At 42.2% G+C, this 17,119-nt stretch overlaps 1 protein-coding gene and 2 pseudogenes across 2 annotated transcripts in view; 1 reads left to right on the top strand and 2 right to left on the bottom strand.

The window, feature by feature from the left end:
- Positions 1 to 8,538: 8,538 nt before the first annotated feature.
- On the bottom strand, positions 8,539 to 10,802 carry LOC147447929 (uncharacterized; annotated as a pseudogene).
- Positions 10,803 to 10,875: 73 nt separating this feature from the next.
- LOC147447928 (uncharacterized) lies at positions 10,876 to 14,069 on the bottom strand (annotated as a pseudogene).
- A 355-nt stretch (positions 14,070 to 14,424) lies between these two features.
- LOC147447927 (annexin D5-like) overlaps positions 14,425 to 17,119 on the top strand; it is a 67,059-nt gene continuing 64,364 nt past the window's right edge. Inside the window, exons 1-4 of one of the 2 annotated variants that reach the window (XM_086523829.1) lie at positions 14,425 to 14,604; positions 14,707 to 14,852; positions 16,191 to 16,409; positions 16,882 to 17,097. In XM_086523829.1, coding sequence (XP_086379955.1) covers positions 14,529 to 14,604; positions 14,707 to 14,852; positions 16,191 to 16,409; positions 16,882 to 17,097 — 657 coding nt within the window. In that variant the 5' untranslated portion in view covers positions 14,425 to 14,528. Of the gene's footprint in view, positions 14,605 to 14,706; positions 14,853 to 16,190; positions 16,416 to 16,881; positions 17,098 to 17,119 lie in introns of both variants that reach the window. The other variant, XM_086523828.1, reaches the window with a different exon arrangement.

The raw sequence follows: 17,119 nt of genomic DNA, 5'->3' as shown, positions 1-17,119 counted from the left end.
GTATGCCCAAGTAGTGATGCAATAGCCCCAAATTTTTCATCTTGAAAGTAGCATTCAAATCAGCCTTAAATTCAGCAATATGTCTCTCATTTGGTCCAGCGATCAGCAAATCATCTACAAATAGAACCACAATGAGAAGTACATCACCCTCATGCTTTACATACAATGTGCTTTCTGTTGGACTATTACGAAAGCCTTGTTTGACCAAATGAGTGTCAGCTTTCTCATACCAAGCACGAGGAGATTGCTTCAACCCATACAAAGCCTTGCTTACACTACACACTTTGTCCTCTTGTCCTCTCTTGACAAAACCGCGAGGCTGTGTTACATAAACTTCCTCAAATATATTACCATTCAAGAAAGCAGTAACAATGTCTGATTGATGTACATCCCAACCAAAATGAGCTACCAATGCACATAGAAAATGCACAGTAGTCATACAAAAAGTGGGAGCAAAAGTCTCTTCATAATCTATGCCTTTTTGTTGTGCATAACCCTTTGCAACAAGTCAAGCCTTATGGCGATCAACCTCGCCATTCGGCTTATGTTTCAACTTGTAAACCCACTTTGTACCAATGGCCTTTTTGCCAGGAGGCAAATCACATAAAGTCCATGTGTCATTGTTAACCCTCACGGCTCACGAACACCATATCACCTACGACGGATGATTGTATTATTTACTTGGTAGAGTCGGGTACCGGGCTTGTCGGTCCAATAGGAAAAGGGTAAGAGTGATCGCCGATGAGAGGCGCACTCTGACTGGAACATTCAAGGGATTAGTTGGCTAAGCATGGGCACCCAAGTGTGAATGGGGTGAGCTCATATAAAAGTCAACTAAACTTAAAATTCACTCATTCTCTCATTTGTGCAATTGAAGAGTGCTCTTGCTCCATCTCCATCTTCTTCTTCTTCATCTCCTTGTGTGTGTGTGTATGCGTGAGATAAAGAGAGAGAGAGAGAGAGAGAGAGAGAGAGAGAGAGAGAGAGAGAGAGTGCGATCGAGCATTGCGGCGGCACGACGGCGACGAGGCGATTGAGCGCGGCGTGGCGGGGTCTCCCTCTTCTTCATGACGAGGAATCCTCCACGAAGCAAGCGTAGAGCGGTGAGTGACACACCATCGTCATCTTTGAGCTTACTAGTTTAGGCTTGTTGTGTGCTTGGAGCCATTTGTGGCTCGCACGCGGTGTATCGACAAGTTCCTTGCATTGACACATGCGACATACACGCACATTTTTGGCGCCGCTGCCGAGGAATGCCATACACTAAGCTTGAATGGCACTCTGTGCTTCTTTTGTGGTGCAATTTCAATGGTAGGAAAGGTAAGGAAGGAGGGTGTGTATGTTGAGAAGAGGGATTTTGTGTTATACTATGTGTTTTTTTTGTTAATGGAGTTTTCAAAGGTTCTGTGTTTATTGTCTGTGTATTAAGGTTGTTAGTTTTCTTTGTTAATGGAGTTTTCAAAGGTACTGTGTTATTCTCTGTGTATTAAGGTTGTTAGTTTTCTGTGTACAGTAAGTAGGAAGTAGATCTGTAAGAGCTAATAAAGTGTGTTAGTGTGTAACACTAGGTGTATTAGTTAGAAGTAGGTAGATAGAGTGTGTGTGCTCTCACGCAGGCCGCGGCGACCTTATCCTTATTAAAAAAAAAAAAACATTAAAAATAAATAAATAAATAAAAGGTAGGACCAGGATCGAGAATATCTCCCAGACCCAAGCCCAAATCCAAGCCCAAGCTCACGCTCAGGCCTAGGCCTCAGTCACCTTTTAAAATTACAAATTTTAGCTTTACACGTAGCTAAAAATCAATTTTTTGAGGACCAACGGAACTTCAGATGCCCGAAAATTGTGTTGTAAAGCACACAGCGGCCCTCTAAGTGATACGCTTGTTTTGAGCTATCACACACTTTAATCAAAAAAATCAAACATTAAAAAATATTAAAAACGTAAAAAACACGAGTGAAAACGGACGCTTAAAAAAGGTAAGCAGTTAACCTTCGAGGTTATTCGCCGACGCTTGTAGGGTGCCAAAGGCACATGCATCTGCGCTCTGGTCGTGTGCTAGAGACGGAGCAACTAGGGAGAATTTCGATTTACGCGAGTCCTCAATATCCACCTACTTTAGGTTCCGAACCCTCGGCGGGGACCCAAGGTAGTACAAACCAAGACTCGAACATAGCGGCTAGTGATTCTTCCTCTGACTACGACATCATGGAGGGTTTTCCAATGGCTAATCCCGCTAGCTCAAGCCAAGACATGCATGCCATGGGCCCGCAGTCCCGGCCGAGCATGCTTAGCTGCCTGAAGGAAACCTTTAGTAGAGCCACTCGCTCCAAACATGGAGCTAATGATGTAAATGAGGGGGGTGGGGAAGTAAATTCTCCATTCGTGACCAACGTAGATCCTATGCCCTTAGAGAATGTGCACGTGAATACTTCATTCACTGCACCTCGTGACTCTTCAGAGTTATTTCCCTCCGAGGTCATATTACCCAATGGTAGAAGCCTTGCCGAAGTGCAAGAGGTTGAGCGATATATCCTTGCAGCGAGGGAAAAGAAAATTGAGAGCTTACGTAAGGCGGAGCAACGAAGAGAGTTAAAATCAAAAGAGCCTATGTCAATATCCTTGCTAAGAGAGCAATCGAGTGCTCCTGACTTAGCAACCGCTAAGGGCCAACCCCTAGAAAGCAACATTGCATCTAGCTCAAAGGACACCCCTAGCACCTTAATCCTAGATGGATGGAGTGTTCCTAAATGAGAACTCGGAGTACGAACTACAAACAGAAACTCTGACCGACCTATACACAGTCACACCTATCACGTGGGTTGGTTAGATGTCCTACAATCCACAATGGACGCTACTAGTGTGGAGGATCAACAACAAAGAGTTTGTGAGGTCATCCATAGGGTCATTGAGTTAGAGAGACAGAACAAGGGGATCAACATGCCTTCAACAGGTCTCATGAGATTCTTAGATACAGGAAAGGCTAAACAACCGACCTTATCGCAAATGGAGATTCCCTCGGTAAGCCTATGGTACTAGAGCCCTAGAGGTTCCCAGTGTGGGCGCTTTTCCTTGAAAAGCAAAAAACCCAAGGCATACAAATAAGCACACACATCATAATTGAATCACTGTGAAAAGACTTTGGGGGGTCAAAGAAAAGGTAATAAGTCAGGCGATGATTTCATTGAAATTCCTTTTATCGTAGCTTAACTACAAGGTCTTCTAGGTATAGCCTCTAGTCAGCCCTCGAACATGAAATACTTGGCTCTCGCGATTAAACAACTTAATTGACGAGAGAAAATTAAGAAGCTTATGCATGGTATTAATAGTCGATCTCTAGTGCCTTTCGACCGTTAAATTAGCGACCCCATACTTGTTTAATTTTTTACCTTTACATCTGTTTATGCATTTGATTATATTGCAATTTAATGTTTATTGCTGACAAATGGTTTAAAATTCTGTTACCAATCAAATTGTTTGCCTAAAACTGCATATGCTTTTTAATTGTAGATGAGAATGCAATTACTGTGCCAATTCATCTCAAATGCTCTTCCACCTCAATGAACGTGCTGCAACTCAATAGCTTCCGAGGACGGAATCTACATCAGGAAGGGGGGCATGTTAACCCTCACGGCTCATGGACACCCTATCACCTACGACGGATGATTGTATTATTTACTTGGTAGAGTCAGGTACCGGGCTTGTCGGTCCAATAGGAAAAGGGTAAGAGTGATCGCCGATGAGAGGCGCACTCTAACTGGAACATTCAAGGGATTAGTTGGCTAGGCATGGGCGCCCAAGTGTGAATGGGGTGAGCTCATATAAAAGTCAACTAAACCTGAAATTCACTCATTCTCTCATTTGTGCAATTGAAGAGTGCTCTTGCTCCATCTCCATCTTCTTCTTCTTCATCTCCTTGTGTGCGTGTGTGTATGCATGAGAGAGAGAGAGGGAGAGTGTGTGTGTGCGATCGAGCATTGCGGCGACACGTCGGTGGCGAGGCGGTTGAGCGCGGCATAGCGGCGTCTCCCTCTTCTTCGCGGCGAGGAATCCTCCATGTAGCGAGCGTAGAGCGGTGAGTGACACACCATCGTCATCTTTGAGCTTACTAGTTTAGGCTTGTTGTGTGCTTGGAGCCATTTGTGGCTCGCACGCGGTGTATTGGCAAGTTCCTTGCATTGACACGTGCGACATACGCGCACAATCATTTTCTATAAGTGCATCATATTCTGATTGCATGGCAGCCATCCAAGTTTTTGAATTTTTTGCTTCATCAAAAGACAGAGGTTCCTCAACATCATGTAGGCTAGACATAGCCAAAGCATAACAATCTGATGCATAAGATGCATGGCGAGAGCCTGAACGAGTACGACTAGACAAAGGTGCATCCAATTTACTACCACGCAATGTATGCACCAGCCATTTTGGCATACCTCTAGCCTGCTCATTTTCAGCCCTTTCCTCATCAAGTACATCATGTACATCTGCATCAATAATAGGCTGATCTATAACATTATCAGAAACCCCCATAGACTATACATTTGCCTCATTGGAATTTACTTTTGAACTTCCACCACTGAAAAGAGGCAACAAAGTGTCATAAATGTCATGTGAGCTTACATTATTGTCTCTAGTACATGACAACAAGGGCTGAACAGAATCTTCCACAAACACTACATCCCGTGAAACCAAAATACGCTTAGTTTGCGGATGATACAACCTGTAACCTTTGCTTTCAGCACTATAACCAACAAAAATACATTTGACAGCCTTATCATCCAATTTTCTACGCTGCACTTGTGGCACTAAACCATAAGCCAAACAGCCAAGAACACGCATGTGCTCAATCAATGGCTTTCTATCATGCCATGTTTCATATGGAGTCATAGACTGCAACGCTCTCGTAGGACACATGTTAAGTACATAGGTGGCACACATGACAGCCTCGAGCCAAAACGAATGTGGTAAAGCTTGACTCTTGACCATAAATCGTGCCATTTCCATAAGTGACCTGTTTTTCCTCTCAGCTACACCATTTTGCTGAGGTGTATAAGGCACTGTACATTGGTGTTTTATCCCACGACTAGCCAGAACTGCATTAAATTCATGAGACATATACTCCTCCCCTCGATCAGAACGGAGGGTGCCCATAGTACATTTCGAGACATTTTCAGCCATAGCCAAAAATTGTTTGAAGCACATAAAAACTTCGGACTTCCCTTTAAGCGGAAATACCCATGCGTGCCTGGAGTAATCATCAATGAAAGTCACGAAGTATAGGTAATTGCCCAAGGACGGAGTTTGCATGGGCCTACAAACATTACTATGCACAAGCTGCATCTGCATGTGGCCCTAACTGAACCATCCTTTGGAAACTTAAAACGCTGTATTTTACCCAAAATACAGCCTTCACAAACATGTTTGATAGGTGCTTCAAGAGGCGGCAAAGAAGAAACCATATCAGATTTCTGCAAACATAGCAAACTGGCAAAATTCAGATGCCCAAAACGACATGCCAAAGTTTTGCATCTGAAACGGCCCTTGAATCTGTAAAATTTTGTCCACACTTGTCATACAAAGTGAGCTTATACAGCCCACGGCACAAAAGGACAGATGCAACAATTTCATCACCAAAACTGAAATCCTGAACTGTACATCTATCATCCACAAATTTGACTACAAGTCCAAGTCTAGCAACTGCAGATACAGACAAAAGATTCTTCTTGATCCCAGGTACATAAAGTGCATCAACAAGTGTAAAAGAACTGCCATTTGCAGTAGTAAGCGCAATCTTTCAACCCCCTGAACTGGATAAGAGGCATTGTTGGCACAAGTGACTGAATTTCCATGAGGGATAGACTCGAGAAAGGTGAAGAATTCACAATGTGAGGTAATGTCCTTTGTAGCACCACTATCAAAATACCACACATTTGAATCTACAACAACTGACAATCATGCATCATGGACAATAGGATTGTAAGTGCACTCTGCGTTAAAAGCCCATTCTGCATCAACATCAACATCACAGTCTCCTTTCACAGAAGACTCAACAATGGCTGCATTTGTAGTGGAACCAACATTTGCAGTGGAACCACCCTATTTCTTCTTAGCCTCTTTGGCCTTCAAGTTAGGACACTGCTTGATCAAGTGATCATTACCTTTACAATAATGACAACGCGTCTTCTGTTTTCCCTTATCACAAGAATTTCCAGAAGAATTGCTTCCAGCAGAAGCATTAGGAATAGAAGTTTTGCCACTCGCAGCAGAACCATAAGAAGTGGCTGCATTGCTGTTACCACCCTTTCTTTGATAAGCAATAAAAGCCTGTTCAACTGCACGCTGCCTAGTCCTGTTTTTTGTGAAAAGTGACTCTTGCAACAACAATGTGCATAAGGCATCAAACTTGACAACTTCAGGATTTCCTTGGGTCATTAGTCTCCAAGTACTAGCAAAAGTCTGGTATGAATCTTGTAAGGCATCAAGAACAATCTGCACAAGGGAATTGTCTGAAATGACTTCACCTGCAGAAATAAGTTGCTCATTGATATCCTTGACACCAGCAAGGAAAGTGTCCATATCATCTTCCTCATGCATAATCTTCGATTCTAGCTTTTTATGCAGCAAAGCAATTTTAGCCTCATTGCGGCTTGCATAGAGACCTACTAGAATATCCCAAGCCTGTTTTGCAAATTTCGCTGAACGAATGTGAGGAACAATGGTGCGCTTCACAGACAACGCAATCAATGCATGAGCCTACGCATCCTTTACATCCCAACGAGATTGTTCTGTCGTAGGCAAAACAACTCTAATAGCAATAATCCTTGCAACAAGACCTGCAACATCCTCAACATCGCCTGCATCTTCAGAACCAGGGCGTACATCAATGCCCTACACAATATTCCAGACGCCCTTTCACACAAGAACATGTTGCATCATGTAAGCCCACATAGGGAAATTGTTCCCATCCAATCTGTCCTCAGTAGCAAACATCTTGAACACATATGTGTTGTTGTCAGCCACGGTAAATGTTGCACCTGATGTGAAAACTGCTCAAAAATAGGAGAAATGAAGCGGGAACAACACATGCTATAAAGCACAAACCGTAGAAGACTGTAAGGCACCTGTTATACAGAAAACGGCACTGACAGAAATTTTGCACATAATGACAAAATTGCTTGTGCAAACCTGCTTGTAGTGGAAATGGAGGCCGAAATGAGCCTGAATCAAAAATCTGAGCAGACTGATCTCTACAAGCAATCCCAAAATATTTTTCAACCTACGAACGCTCGCCAAACCTCACTGAATCGGAGAAAGTGAGCAGGCGTGTGTTGGAGTAGCTGGCGACTAAGCCCGGGAGGACGCAAGCTGCTCTGATACCAATTGTTGGAATTAGGGTTGCAGAGAAACGCACACAGCTTGGAGAAGACGAAGGAAGCTCAAGGCACACAATAGAGAGAGTGTTACTTAGTGTGCAATGGAAAGATAGATAGCCCTAGAGTGATGAACGTATATACAATGCTAGGTGGAAAAAACCTCCTAAAGAGGGAAAAAATGCCTTGTCGGTTCTAGTGTGTTCACACACATCACTACCGCATGTATATGGTAACATTAAAAGTCGAGAAAAAACATGATTAACAAGGCACATAATAGAGAGAGTGTTACTTAGTGTGCAACGGAAAGATAGATAGCCCTAGAGTGATGAACGTATATACAATGCTAGGTGGAAAAAACCTCCTAAAGAGGGAAAAAATGCCCTGTCGGTTCTAGTGTGTTCACACACATCACTACCGCATGTATATGGTAACATTAAAAGTCGAGAAAAAACATGATTAACCACTGGAATGAAGGCAGCAACATGAAGCAAATCCATTGCCAACATAAGAATGAGAAATCACCACATTTATTCAGCTGGAACAGCCTGAAGGCAACAAGCATTCCCTTGTTAAAATCAAATTCACTAAAGACCATCTTTGGTGTTTGGACATCTTCTGGTATTAAAATCTAGATTTCTATTTCGATTACTGAGATTATCCAATCTTTGCCAAGCTCACTAATAACTCCATATTTCCAAAAGTCCTTGAATGATCATTCCCAGCCCAATTGCAATACCTTATCATTCCAAAAGCAAAAATCTCCTTCTAAAAATCTCGTAACTAAGCAGGTTATCACAACATGATAATAACATGAAGTCCACATACAGATTACACTATTGACTTCATGAGACACCATAGCTTTCATATAACTAATTGAGTTATTTAAAGCAGGATGTGATAGGTGTAAATAAGTTGACAATTTATCTATAACCAGCAAAAAGGCTAGGTAATACTCTCACAGATAACAGAGTGCTAACAAACAACACAAAATTAAGTAGCAATGATCCTACATCTATGGAATAACCATTAAGTGACCCTAGCGAGATCTTGAACATTTAAACTCACACCAAAAAATCAGGTTCCTTGATATAGATCCTCAAAAGAAAAGTGCAAAGAAAGCAAGAACGAGCAGGAAAAGGACGCATGACTGCAAAGGGAAAAAGACTTAAGGATGCTCAGAGAACTTATTAATCGCCAAATCATGGGTATCTTCATTGTCATAAACAATTGTAGCTGCATAGCCAGCACCCTGGGCATATTGTTCTTTAGAGACAAAATTACAATCGCCACTTTTTATGAGAACAAACACAGGATAATTAGATAGTTTTGCAGCAACAACTACAAGGGGCATACATGCATTAGAAGGGCTTGTTGAAGATAGTAGTCCCATAATTCCAGTTCCATATATTCTATGAGCCTTGAAGCTCACCTCAAAATGTGACTGTTATTTTGAGAAGGTGTTGCAAGCATTTCAGCACACAGACAAAGGTTGTTTTGAAAGTGCCAATCAAGAAAAGGTAGCCAGACTTGAAGCTTACCTCAAAGAAACTTTCATTGCTTGCACAAGCTTTAAAAGCAGCTAGCTATATCTGGGCCAAGCTCTCAAAGGTTGTTTGGAAAAAGTTTGCAAAACCACTATCTGGACTAGGGTGTCGTGTAAATAGATACCTTAAACAATTTTGGAAGAATAATCAAGACGAAGCGCAGGTTTTGGGATGCAAACACAACGAGGAGAGAATTACAAACACTGACTTTAACTCTCAATCACAATGCAAGCAAGTAGCGGTTGGCAAAATATATAGAGCTAATGTATGAGAGAAAAAACATTGCTTTGCACAAGCTTGAATGCCAGGGGAAAAAACCTCTCCTACAGAGAATAAAAAGTACCTTGGCTTAAGACACACACTGATGCAACCACGCACACACACTGTACGACCAAAAACAGTTTAGGCCTTTTCTGCTGCTGTAGGCAATTACATGGCCTGCTATGTTCACAGTAAAGGTGCCTTCACGGGAAGTGCAAGCAAGAACCTCCCTCGTGTTCAGAACACTCTCTACATATAGCTGGTGGAAAGACTTGTCCAAATGCAGCACGCGGTCGACAATGTCCCCAACGAGTTGCGCATGCAACACAATGTCATCGAGCAGCTGGATTCGGCCTTGTAGCTTCGGAACCTCCAAGATGGTAGTTTTCTTGTTGCATGCAACACATTGGTTTCCAGATGCGGCTTGGTGCACCTTGTTGGATGTACATGTACGACACACTCTCTCTATAAGAACACTATTCACGTTCACAAAACTTAGCACTTCGGTTACCTGCGAAGCCAAGTACCAGTTTCAATCTTACAAACAGACAAGTACACAAAGTAGGCAAGCATGACTGTAGGAACAAAAGACTCACCTCTTTTCCATATCCAAAGCTTCTTACTTGTCCCTCAAAAGCTCTCGTGAATTCTGCATGCATTCTCTTGCTATAAACGGGAATGAGGACACTCAAGTCCATCACAAACAAAGTGTCTTCACGGCCCATAAAAGCCCCTACATTACGTGCCACACGCATTACCAGTTTTCCATAATCAATTTCCTTCAAGAAATTGTTGTGCTCGTTCTTGCGATTTGTGATGAACATGAGTTGCACGCAAGTGTGCACATGAAAAAATAGAAGAAGAGAACTTAAGAAGAAGCATATGAATAGTGGGAAAAAATTATATACCATTGCTCGATCAGTAGGAGTCATCCCATCTGTCACTATCAACTCTCCACAAATACTCCCAGACTTCATTTCTAAGTTTTCACTCTGCACTATGACAAAAGCAACAATGCCAAAGCAGAATTTACTACCTCTAGAGACTCCGTTCACAACTTCATTTAGGAATTGCCGAATCGTGCTTTCGTGGCAAAAGCTCAAGCAAATAGGGAACGGTGGTGCAGAGTGGACAACTGCCGTGGAGTCAACATGCAGGGATAAACCAGAGCTTCCGAACATCACCTTTGTTTTTTCTTCTGATTGCTTCTCCCTCTACTCGGACAAAGGAACCTATCGGCAGTTTCTCAGTGAACTAATTGATCAGCGGACGAGCTGACGACAACCGTAACAGTATCAGAGCTATGTTTATCCACAATGTCTACTTTAAAGTACATTGGAAATTTTGGGTCACTCATCTTGTAGGTTTCATAGTTGTTTAGGACTTTACCTTCGATTGCAAACTTGGGAGTGATTTTCGATAGGTCAGTGATGCTCAAAAGTGGAACGTTGCTTGTTTCACACACTTCAACTGACCTAGGCTCTCCGTCCTCCACTTTCGAGATTAGAAGCAGCCGCTCCCAATATTGTGGAGCAACCTTGTCTGAAAAGGAATGTTCGCGTTGTCGAAGCAGCTTCGACATTACACTATTCATCGCCAACGTAGGACCTACAAACGTATACATGCTGAGAAACGCATTCAAAATACAAACTGGCTACCAAAAAATGCAAATGATTAGTAGAAAATGTCAGAGTGATTTAGCAAGTCAAGACCCTACTTTGAAGCTGACTTTTTGCCCCCCCCCTCCCCCCAAATTGTCGATCAACCCGCCGTCGATAATCCCTCACACATTTTTGGGTTTTGGAAGGAGTACTAGTAGTTGAGGACTTGGATATCTCCACCACGCCATGGTTGCGACTAGCTGAAAGAGATGCTTTCTTAGCTTGCAACTGCAATTGTAGCCCCGACGAGGAAGTAGAAATGAGAAGGCGACTCACCTATTCCACCCGCTCTACCAACAAGGCACGAAAAACCAAGACACTGTACAGTAACAATAATTGAACCTGCTTACCATCCACCTCCACATTGCGTGCGTTATCCAGGTCTTCTTGCAATTCAACCGTTATACCTGCAATCTGTCAAGAAAACATCATGAAAAGAAATCGGTAGAGTGCATGTGGTACCTTCAGTTTGCAGAATATTGGTTTCATTACTGCTTTTCCCATTGTGCAGCAAGACATCATCAAAGAAACACATACACATGTCACACTTTGCACTGGCCTAAGTCAAGTAACTAGCTGGCACAGGAGTTTGCAGATGGGTTGTTATTGTCTTCAGGCATTTGTGTGCCTTGCTCATACTAATGTAATCTAACTCACGTAACACTCCTTGCGATTATAACAACAACAAACCACGTAGAAATAAGTGCACACATCAATTGGCAAAAAAAAAACCATGGGTTACAACAACGAAGAAGGTACAAGGCAATTGAGCAAAGACAAAGCTCGGCTATCCAATTACTGGGAACAACTATCATTTCACCTTGGAGTGTAGCGAGGTAGATAGCAGTGCTATGGACATTAAAGACCAGGTAAACCAAAAGGGGGACCTGTTATTTATCTTCTTTGCAAAGGTCATGCTTTTGATTACTGAGAAGAGCTATCGTTTCACCTTGGGGTCCAACGAGGTACATATCAGTGTTGCCGACATTACACACCAGATAAAACAAAAGAGGGACCTGGCTTTGAATCATAAACCAAACAAGAGAAAGATTCCAACATGCAGCAAGTAGTGTGCTGGGGATGCTTGGCCTCACAACTGGCATGGGTCTTTTTGAATACTTCGTTTTCTGTGAGTCAGATAGCAACAATCAATTCAAAAAGCTCTGCCTTTTTGCAATGTAACACGGAATTGGGCAACATTTTTGAATACAAGTTCTTTCAATGGGTTTCCCAATAGAGTGCACTTGTTTAGATAACAAACATACGTTAAGACAGACACATTTTCAACTCCTCTCTGTGCAGCTGCAATGAACATAATTTTTGAAATTGATTGATGGGCTCTTGGGCGAAAGACGCCCTTCTATGCTTGTCCACATCGCTCTTCAGTTTTCTACCAACCCCCTTCTTGCATGCTAAGGTTTTCTTCGACTCATGTAGCCAGAGGGCAACACATTCCTCTTGAGTTTTGAATACAACCCTCATGACAAATTCCCTTGCAGAGCAGCATCCGCAAAAGTTTCCACCAGCAACCCTGCACCTCCAGAGTCAAACAAGGCAAAGCTTGTCGATTTCTCTGGCGGTATGCAATTAATTATGCATCTTGTGTTTTTGAGGTGTATATATAACTGGCTCTTGCAAAAGAGAAATCCTTGTGGTAGAATGTTGTAGTTAGAACATGTATCCCAGGAGATTGCAACACATGGAGAGGTAATTGGATTTGACACCCTGATGGCCCATCTTACACAAACACAACATGCCACTTTGTTAAAAAGAAAACAAGAGCTCATGAAGCTTGAAAGACCAGACCTTGGTTCTTGTACCAGCGGTGGAAATCTCGCGATTGTGAGCTCCCCTTATTCGATGCAAGAGCCTTTCCCAACATTGTCGCAAATTCCCATGAGCACGATGAAACCGGCACATAAGCCACTCCTTGGAAGTTTTTTGCATGCATACAAAGTCCTCTATGGGCAGAAATAGCTAACAAGAAAAGTTCAGCTACTAGCGACAAGGGTTACATGCTTGTCATAACTCTGTGACCATGTAAGACTATCGATGTATCCCATTGTCTACAAAGGACTAATATGTCTATAGACTTTGTAGCTCAAATTGTTTTGTCCCAACAACCATCTAGAAGATGCTGTAAGCATCTCAGTACACAGCCAAAGGCCTGTTTTGGAAGTGTTAATCAAGAAAGACAAGTAAGGCTTAAGCTTATCTCAAAACGTGACCTTTCATGGGAGAGAAATCTCCATATTAACTCATTATAATAGCAATCCTCGAGTAGACCAAAGACATTCTACGAGACAACGAACAGTGGGGAACTTTTCTTCGAAGAGGCCATGCTCTTGATTGTTGACAATTAGTATTATTATGCTTACCTGCAAGTTGTGCCCGCGTTGTTGCTTCAGACAACCTTCAAAAGGCACAAGAAATTTCACGAGACATAAGGCAGAATGCACGATTTTATGCCAATGAGTCCTCGTGTTCGTGTAAGCAGCAAGGGTGCTCAAAGCCCACCATTTGCTTGTGCTCACAAAAGATGAGAATGGAAGACTTTTCACGGATGCAATCACTTTCGCTTGCATCTCAAGAGCCTGTGGGAGCATAGGGACCACTGAGATGGGAAAAGAAATACATCAAGAGATTAGGAGAAAGCAACTTCTAGAGAATGATGTTGTCCTTTGAAATGCTTTAATGAACATATACACAAAGTGTGGTGCTCTTTCTAAAGCGCAACGAGCTTCCAATTCAGAATGTCGTCTCTTGGAATGCCCTTATTATCGGGTATGTGCATTCTGAGCATAAGAAGCAAGCAATCGCGTATTTCGAATTGACACAAAGTAAGGGCCTGTCTCCCAATGCAGGGACATTGTTGTGTGCCTCACAAGCCTGCGAGACAGCTTGGCAATGGGAATTGTAAACAGGGGCCTAGCAAGAGTCGAACATACTTTGAAACAATGAGCTCAAGTTATGGTGGTACCTACAAAGCTGTCCTTTGTTGAGAATCACACGGTAAACACTGCTCTCAACAACAAAAGAAACCCAAATCAGCACGCAACACAATTCCAATTCACACTGTAATTACAGTGTTTCATTCAGATAAATGGATACCCTTTCGTTGGGGGTTGCACTGCCTAGAAAAGCATGAAAGCAAGCTGCATGCAGAAGGACACCTCGAAGTCGCCACCACAACTAGCAACAGCTAGGATAGGAAGCTGCATCCAAACTTTTTGCGGCGTGCATCCCAACCATTTAAGGGTAGCCAACCCATCATAAGGACCATGGGAACAACCCCTAAGGGCTTCATGTCATGTGAGTTGTCAAGGAGGTTTGAACCCAAGACCTTAGACGTAAGAGGCTCTTGCTCTATCAACTCAGCTAGCAACTCTGACGATTCTTTATGCTATATCATTTGGACAAAAAAAAAATTGTAGAAAGGCTATTGGTTTGAGCTTGCGTCGACAGAGCTTTGACCGAGGGTTTAGAGGCCTTGTAGCTCCTTTTGGGAGATTTAGGCACCCAGGTTTGTCCCACATGTCAACTTTTGAACTAGTCTCTCCCTGCTGCAGCCCGTTAGGATCAGGGCTCTCTCTCTCTCCCCCCCCTCTTTTTCCTGCCCTCTCCCCCCGTGTGTGTGTGTTGCGCGCGTGCGTGTGGGCAATATCTGTGTGATTGGGTGCTTCGTGTCAATGTCGACCATCATTGTACCTAATCCAGTGCCAGATCCTAACGAAGATTGCATTGCTCTTCGTGACGCGTTTGCTGGTAAGCTCAACTCTGCTTTGAAGCTCCAGTTTGTAGCTGATTGTTCTGTCAATCACGCCTTTATATGGGCTCCCTGCTTTTCATCTGTGGCAACATGACAAGACATTGGATGCGACAAGAAGGCGGTGTTGGATGTGATTTGTCACCGAAATCAGCAGCAGAGACATAAAATACGCATTATGTACAATGGAAAGTATGAGGAGGACCTTCTTCAGAGACTCAGATCAGAGCTTCATTCCAATCTTGAGGTGTGCAGCAGACTTTTGTTTTTTTCAGTCTTCAATTGCGTATTTTCGCATGCTTAGTAAGGGTTATTGTGTGCGTGTCTATGCGTGGGGCATCAACCACATGCATAGTATATCATTCAACTGACATACTCTGTATTTTATGATGCTTGAAACATGCTGATTGCTTTCATTTAAGTGATTGCATACGAATGATGTTAATCTTATAAGTTATGTATATATATATATATATCAACAGCAACTATATATAGCTCAACAGAACTATATATAGCTCAACACAGGTTGAGGACGTGCATTTAAACGGCGATTTGAATTTTTAAAAGATAATTGTGTCAGATGTATGTGTTTGCAAGGAGAAGGTTTGGGGCTTATTGTTGGGGTGTGAAGCTGTGGTCCTCTAAACTCGCCTTTTTGTTCTCTTGAGTTGAAGTGTTATTTTAACTCTGTAGAAAGTGGATAGGTTGTTGCAGTTTTCTCGAAACGGTGACAATACTATCACATTATATTGAGCTTAAAGACCGAGGCTTCATATTTTTTATATAATGATATTTAAACTCCTTCATGTGTTAGGTTCTTGTTATTAACTGTCACGAATCAACTGTTATCTTAATGTTATTAACTGTCACGAATCAATACACCGCATATGCCTCATCAACTATCTCTTTGTTTTGTTTATTTTTCCCACCAACGCTGTGCTTAGTGTTAGTCTTCATCTTGGTCGTAGTTGTCCTACCTCATCAACTATCTCTTTGTTTTGTTTATTTTTCCCACCAATGCTGTGCTTTGTGTTAGTCTTCATCATGGTTGTAGTTGTCCATGTCCGTTGTACGAGACCATTAGTACACTTAGTCTTGTGCCGTATGATTAGTGTGTTATTGTACCATGGCATCCCATGAAACTCGAGAGTGGACCTTTGGAGCTCTTTTTCTTTGGTGGAAAGACCTCTAGGCAATGCTGTGAGTTTGTTCAGTTGGGCTATTTGGGACGAGCTCTTTTAAAGTGTTATATGTTACGCCATTTAATTTTGGTTTATGTTCCTGTAAATGTGCATGCTATTACTTTATAAGGGTTTTAATTACTGGAGATTTTCTTCTTCAACATAGGCAGAATGTTATAGTTGAGTTGCATTTGTCAGGTTTGTTGATAGTAGATTTCATGAAACTTTAGGAAAATTGTTATTTTCTTGCTATTGTCTTGCCTTTCATTTTGAATCTAGTATCATTTGGAGTTTGTAGTATACTGATAAGTCCAAATATTTTATGCAAGCACATTGTTTGTTTAATTAATGGTTTCTGGCTGTGCCATTGCAATTAATATGTACGCGTTCTCTTGGTGGCAAAGAAAGCAGCTGTGCTTTGGATGTGTGATCCTGCAGAAAGAGATGCTCTTATTGTCAGTGATGCATTGAAAAGCTTGAATAAGGATCAAGCAGCACTGGCTGAAGTCTTATACTTGAGAACGTCAGCGCAATTATTAGACATTCGACGAGCATATGCTTCTATTGTAAACCGGTCTTTGGAAGAGGACATTGCAACCAAGATGAGTGGAGATGAAAAAAAGGTTTTGGTACTAACATTTGATTTTGGATAATTCTATTTTTTTTGTGAAGTTATTGGCTGTCCTGAATGTATTCTTGTTTAATCTCTCTCTCTCTCTCTCTCTCTCTCTCTCTCTCTCTCACACACACACACACACACACACACACACACACACACACACACACACACACACACACACACACACACATGTATACGTGTGTGTATGTGTCTTCGTATGCATGTATTTACATACACGCATACATTCACACACCCACACATATGCACACATACGTGTAAACCTAACCAATCCCGTCCCCCCCCCCAACCACCACCACACACACACATATTATGTTTCTTATACATACACACATGCATGTTTTGAGGGATGCGTGCATGTGTGTGTGGATACAAACATTGCGGAATGTTTTTTTCCTGTAGGTTGTCTTAAAAGAGAGCTTATGGTTGATTTTTGAATGCATGCTGTTGTTTTGCAGCTTCTCTTGGCTTTCCTTCGTCAAGAGAGGACTGAGGATGAACAGGTTGATGCATCGTTGGCAGATACTGATGCGAAAGAGCTTCTTGCTGCAGTATCAAACAGAAAAGCAATTGACAAGGCAACGATTATAAGAATTTTGAGCACAAGGAATCCATCGCACTTGAAGGCTATCCTTGATTATTACAAGCTACATTTCGGACACAGCTTGGGAAAGGTAGACATGGACGTTATGTCTC

Source organism: Adiantum capillus-veneris, chromosome 11 (assembly GCF_014529385.1).
Source record: "Adiantum capillus-veneris isolate H3 chromosome 11, ASM1452938v2, whole genome shotgun sequence".
Lineage (NCBI taxonomy): Eukaryota > Viridiplantae > Streptophyta > Polypodiopsida > Polypodiales > Pteridaceae > Adiantum > Adiantum capillus-veneris.
Note: the sequence above shows the minus strand (reverse complement) of the source record. Positions and strands in the feature narration are given on the sequence as shown.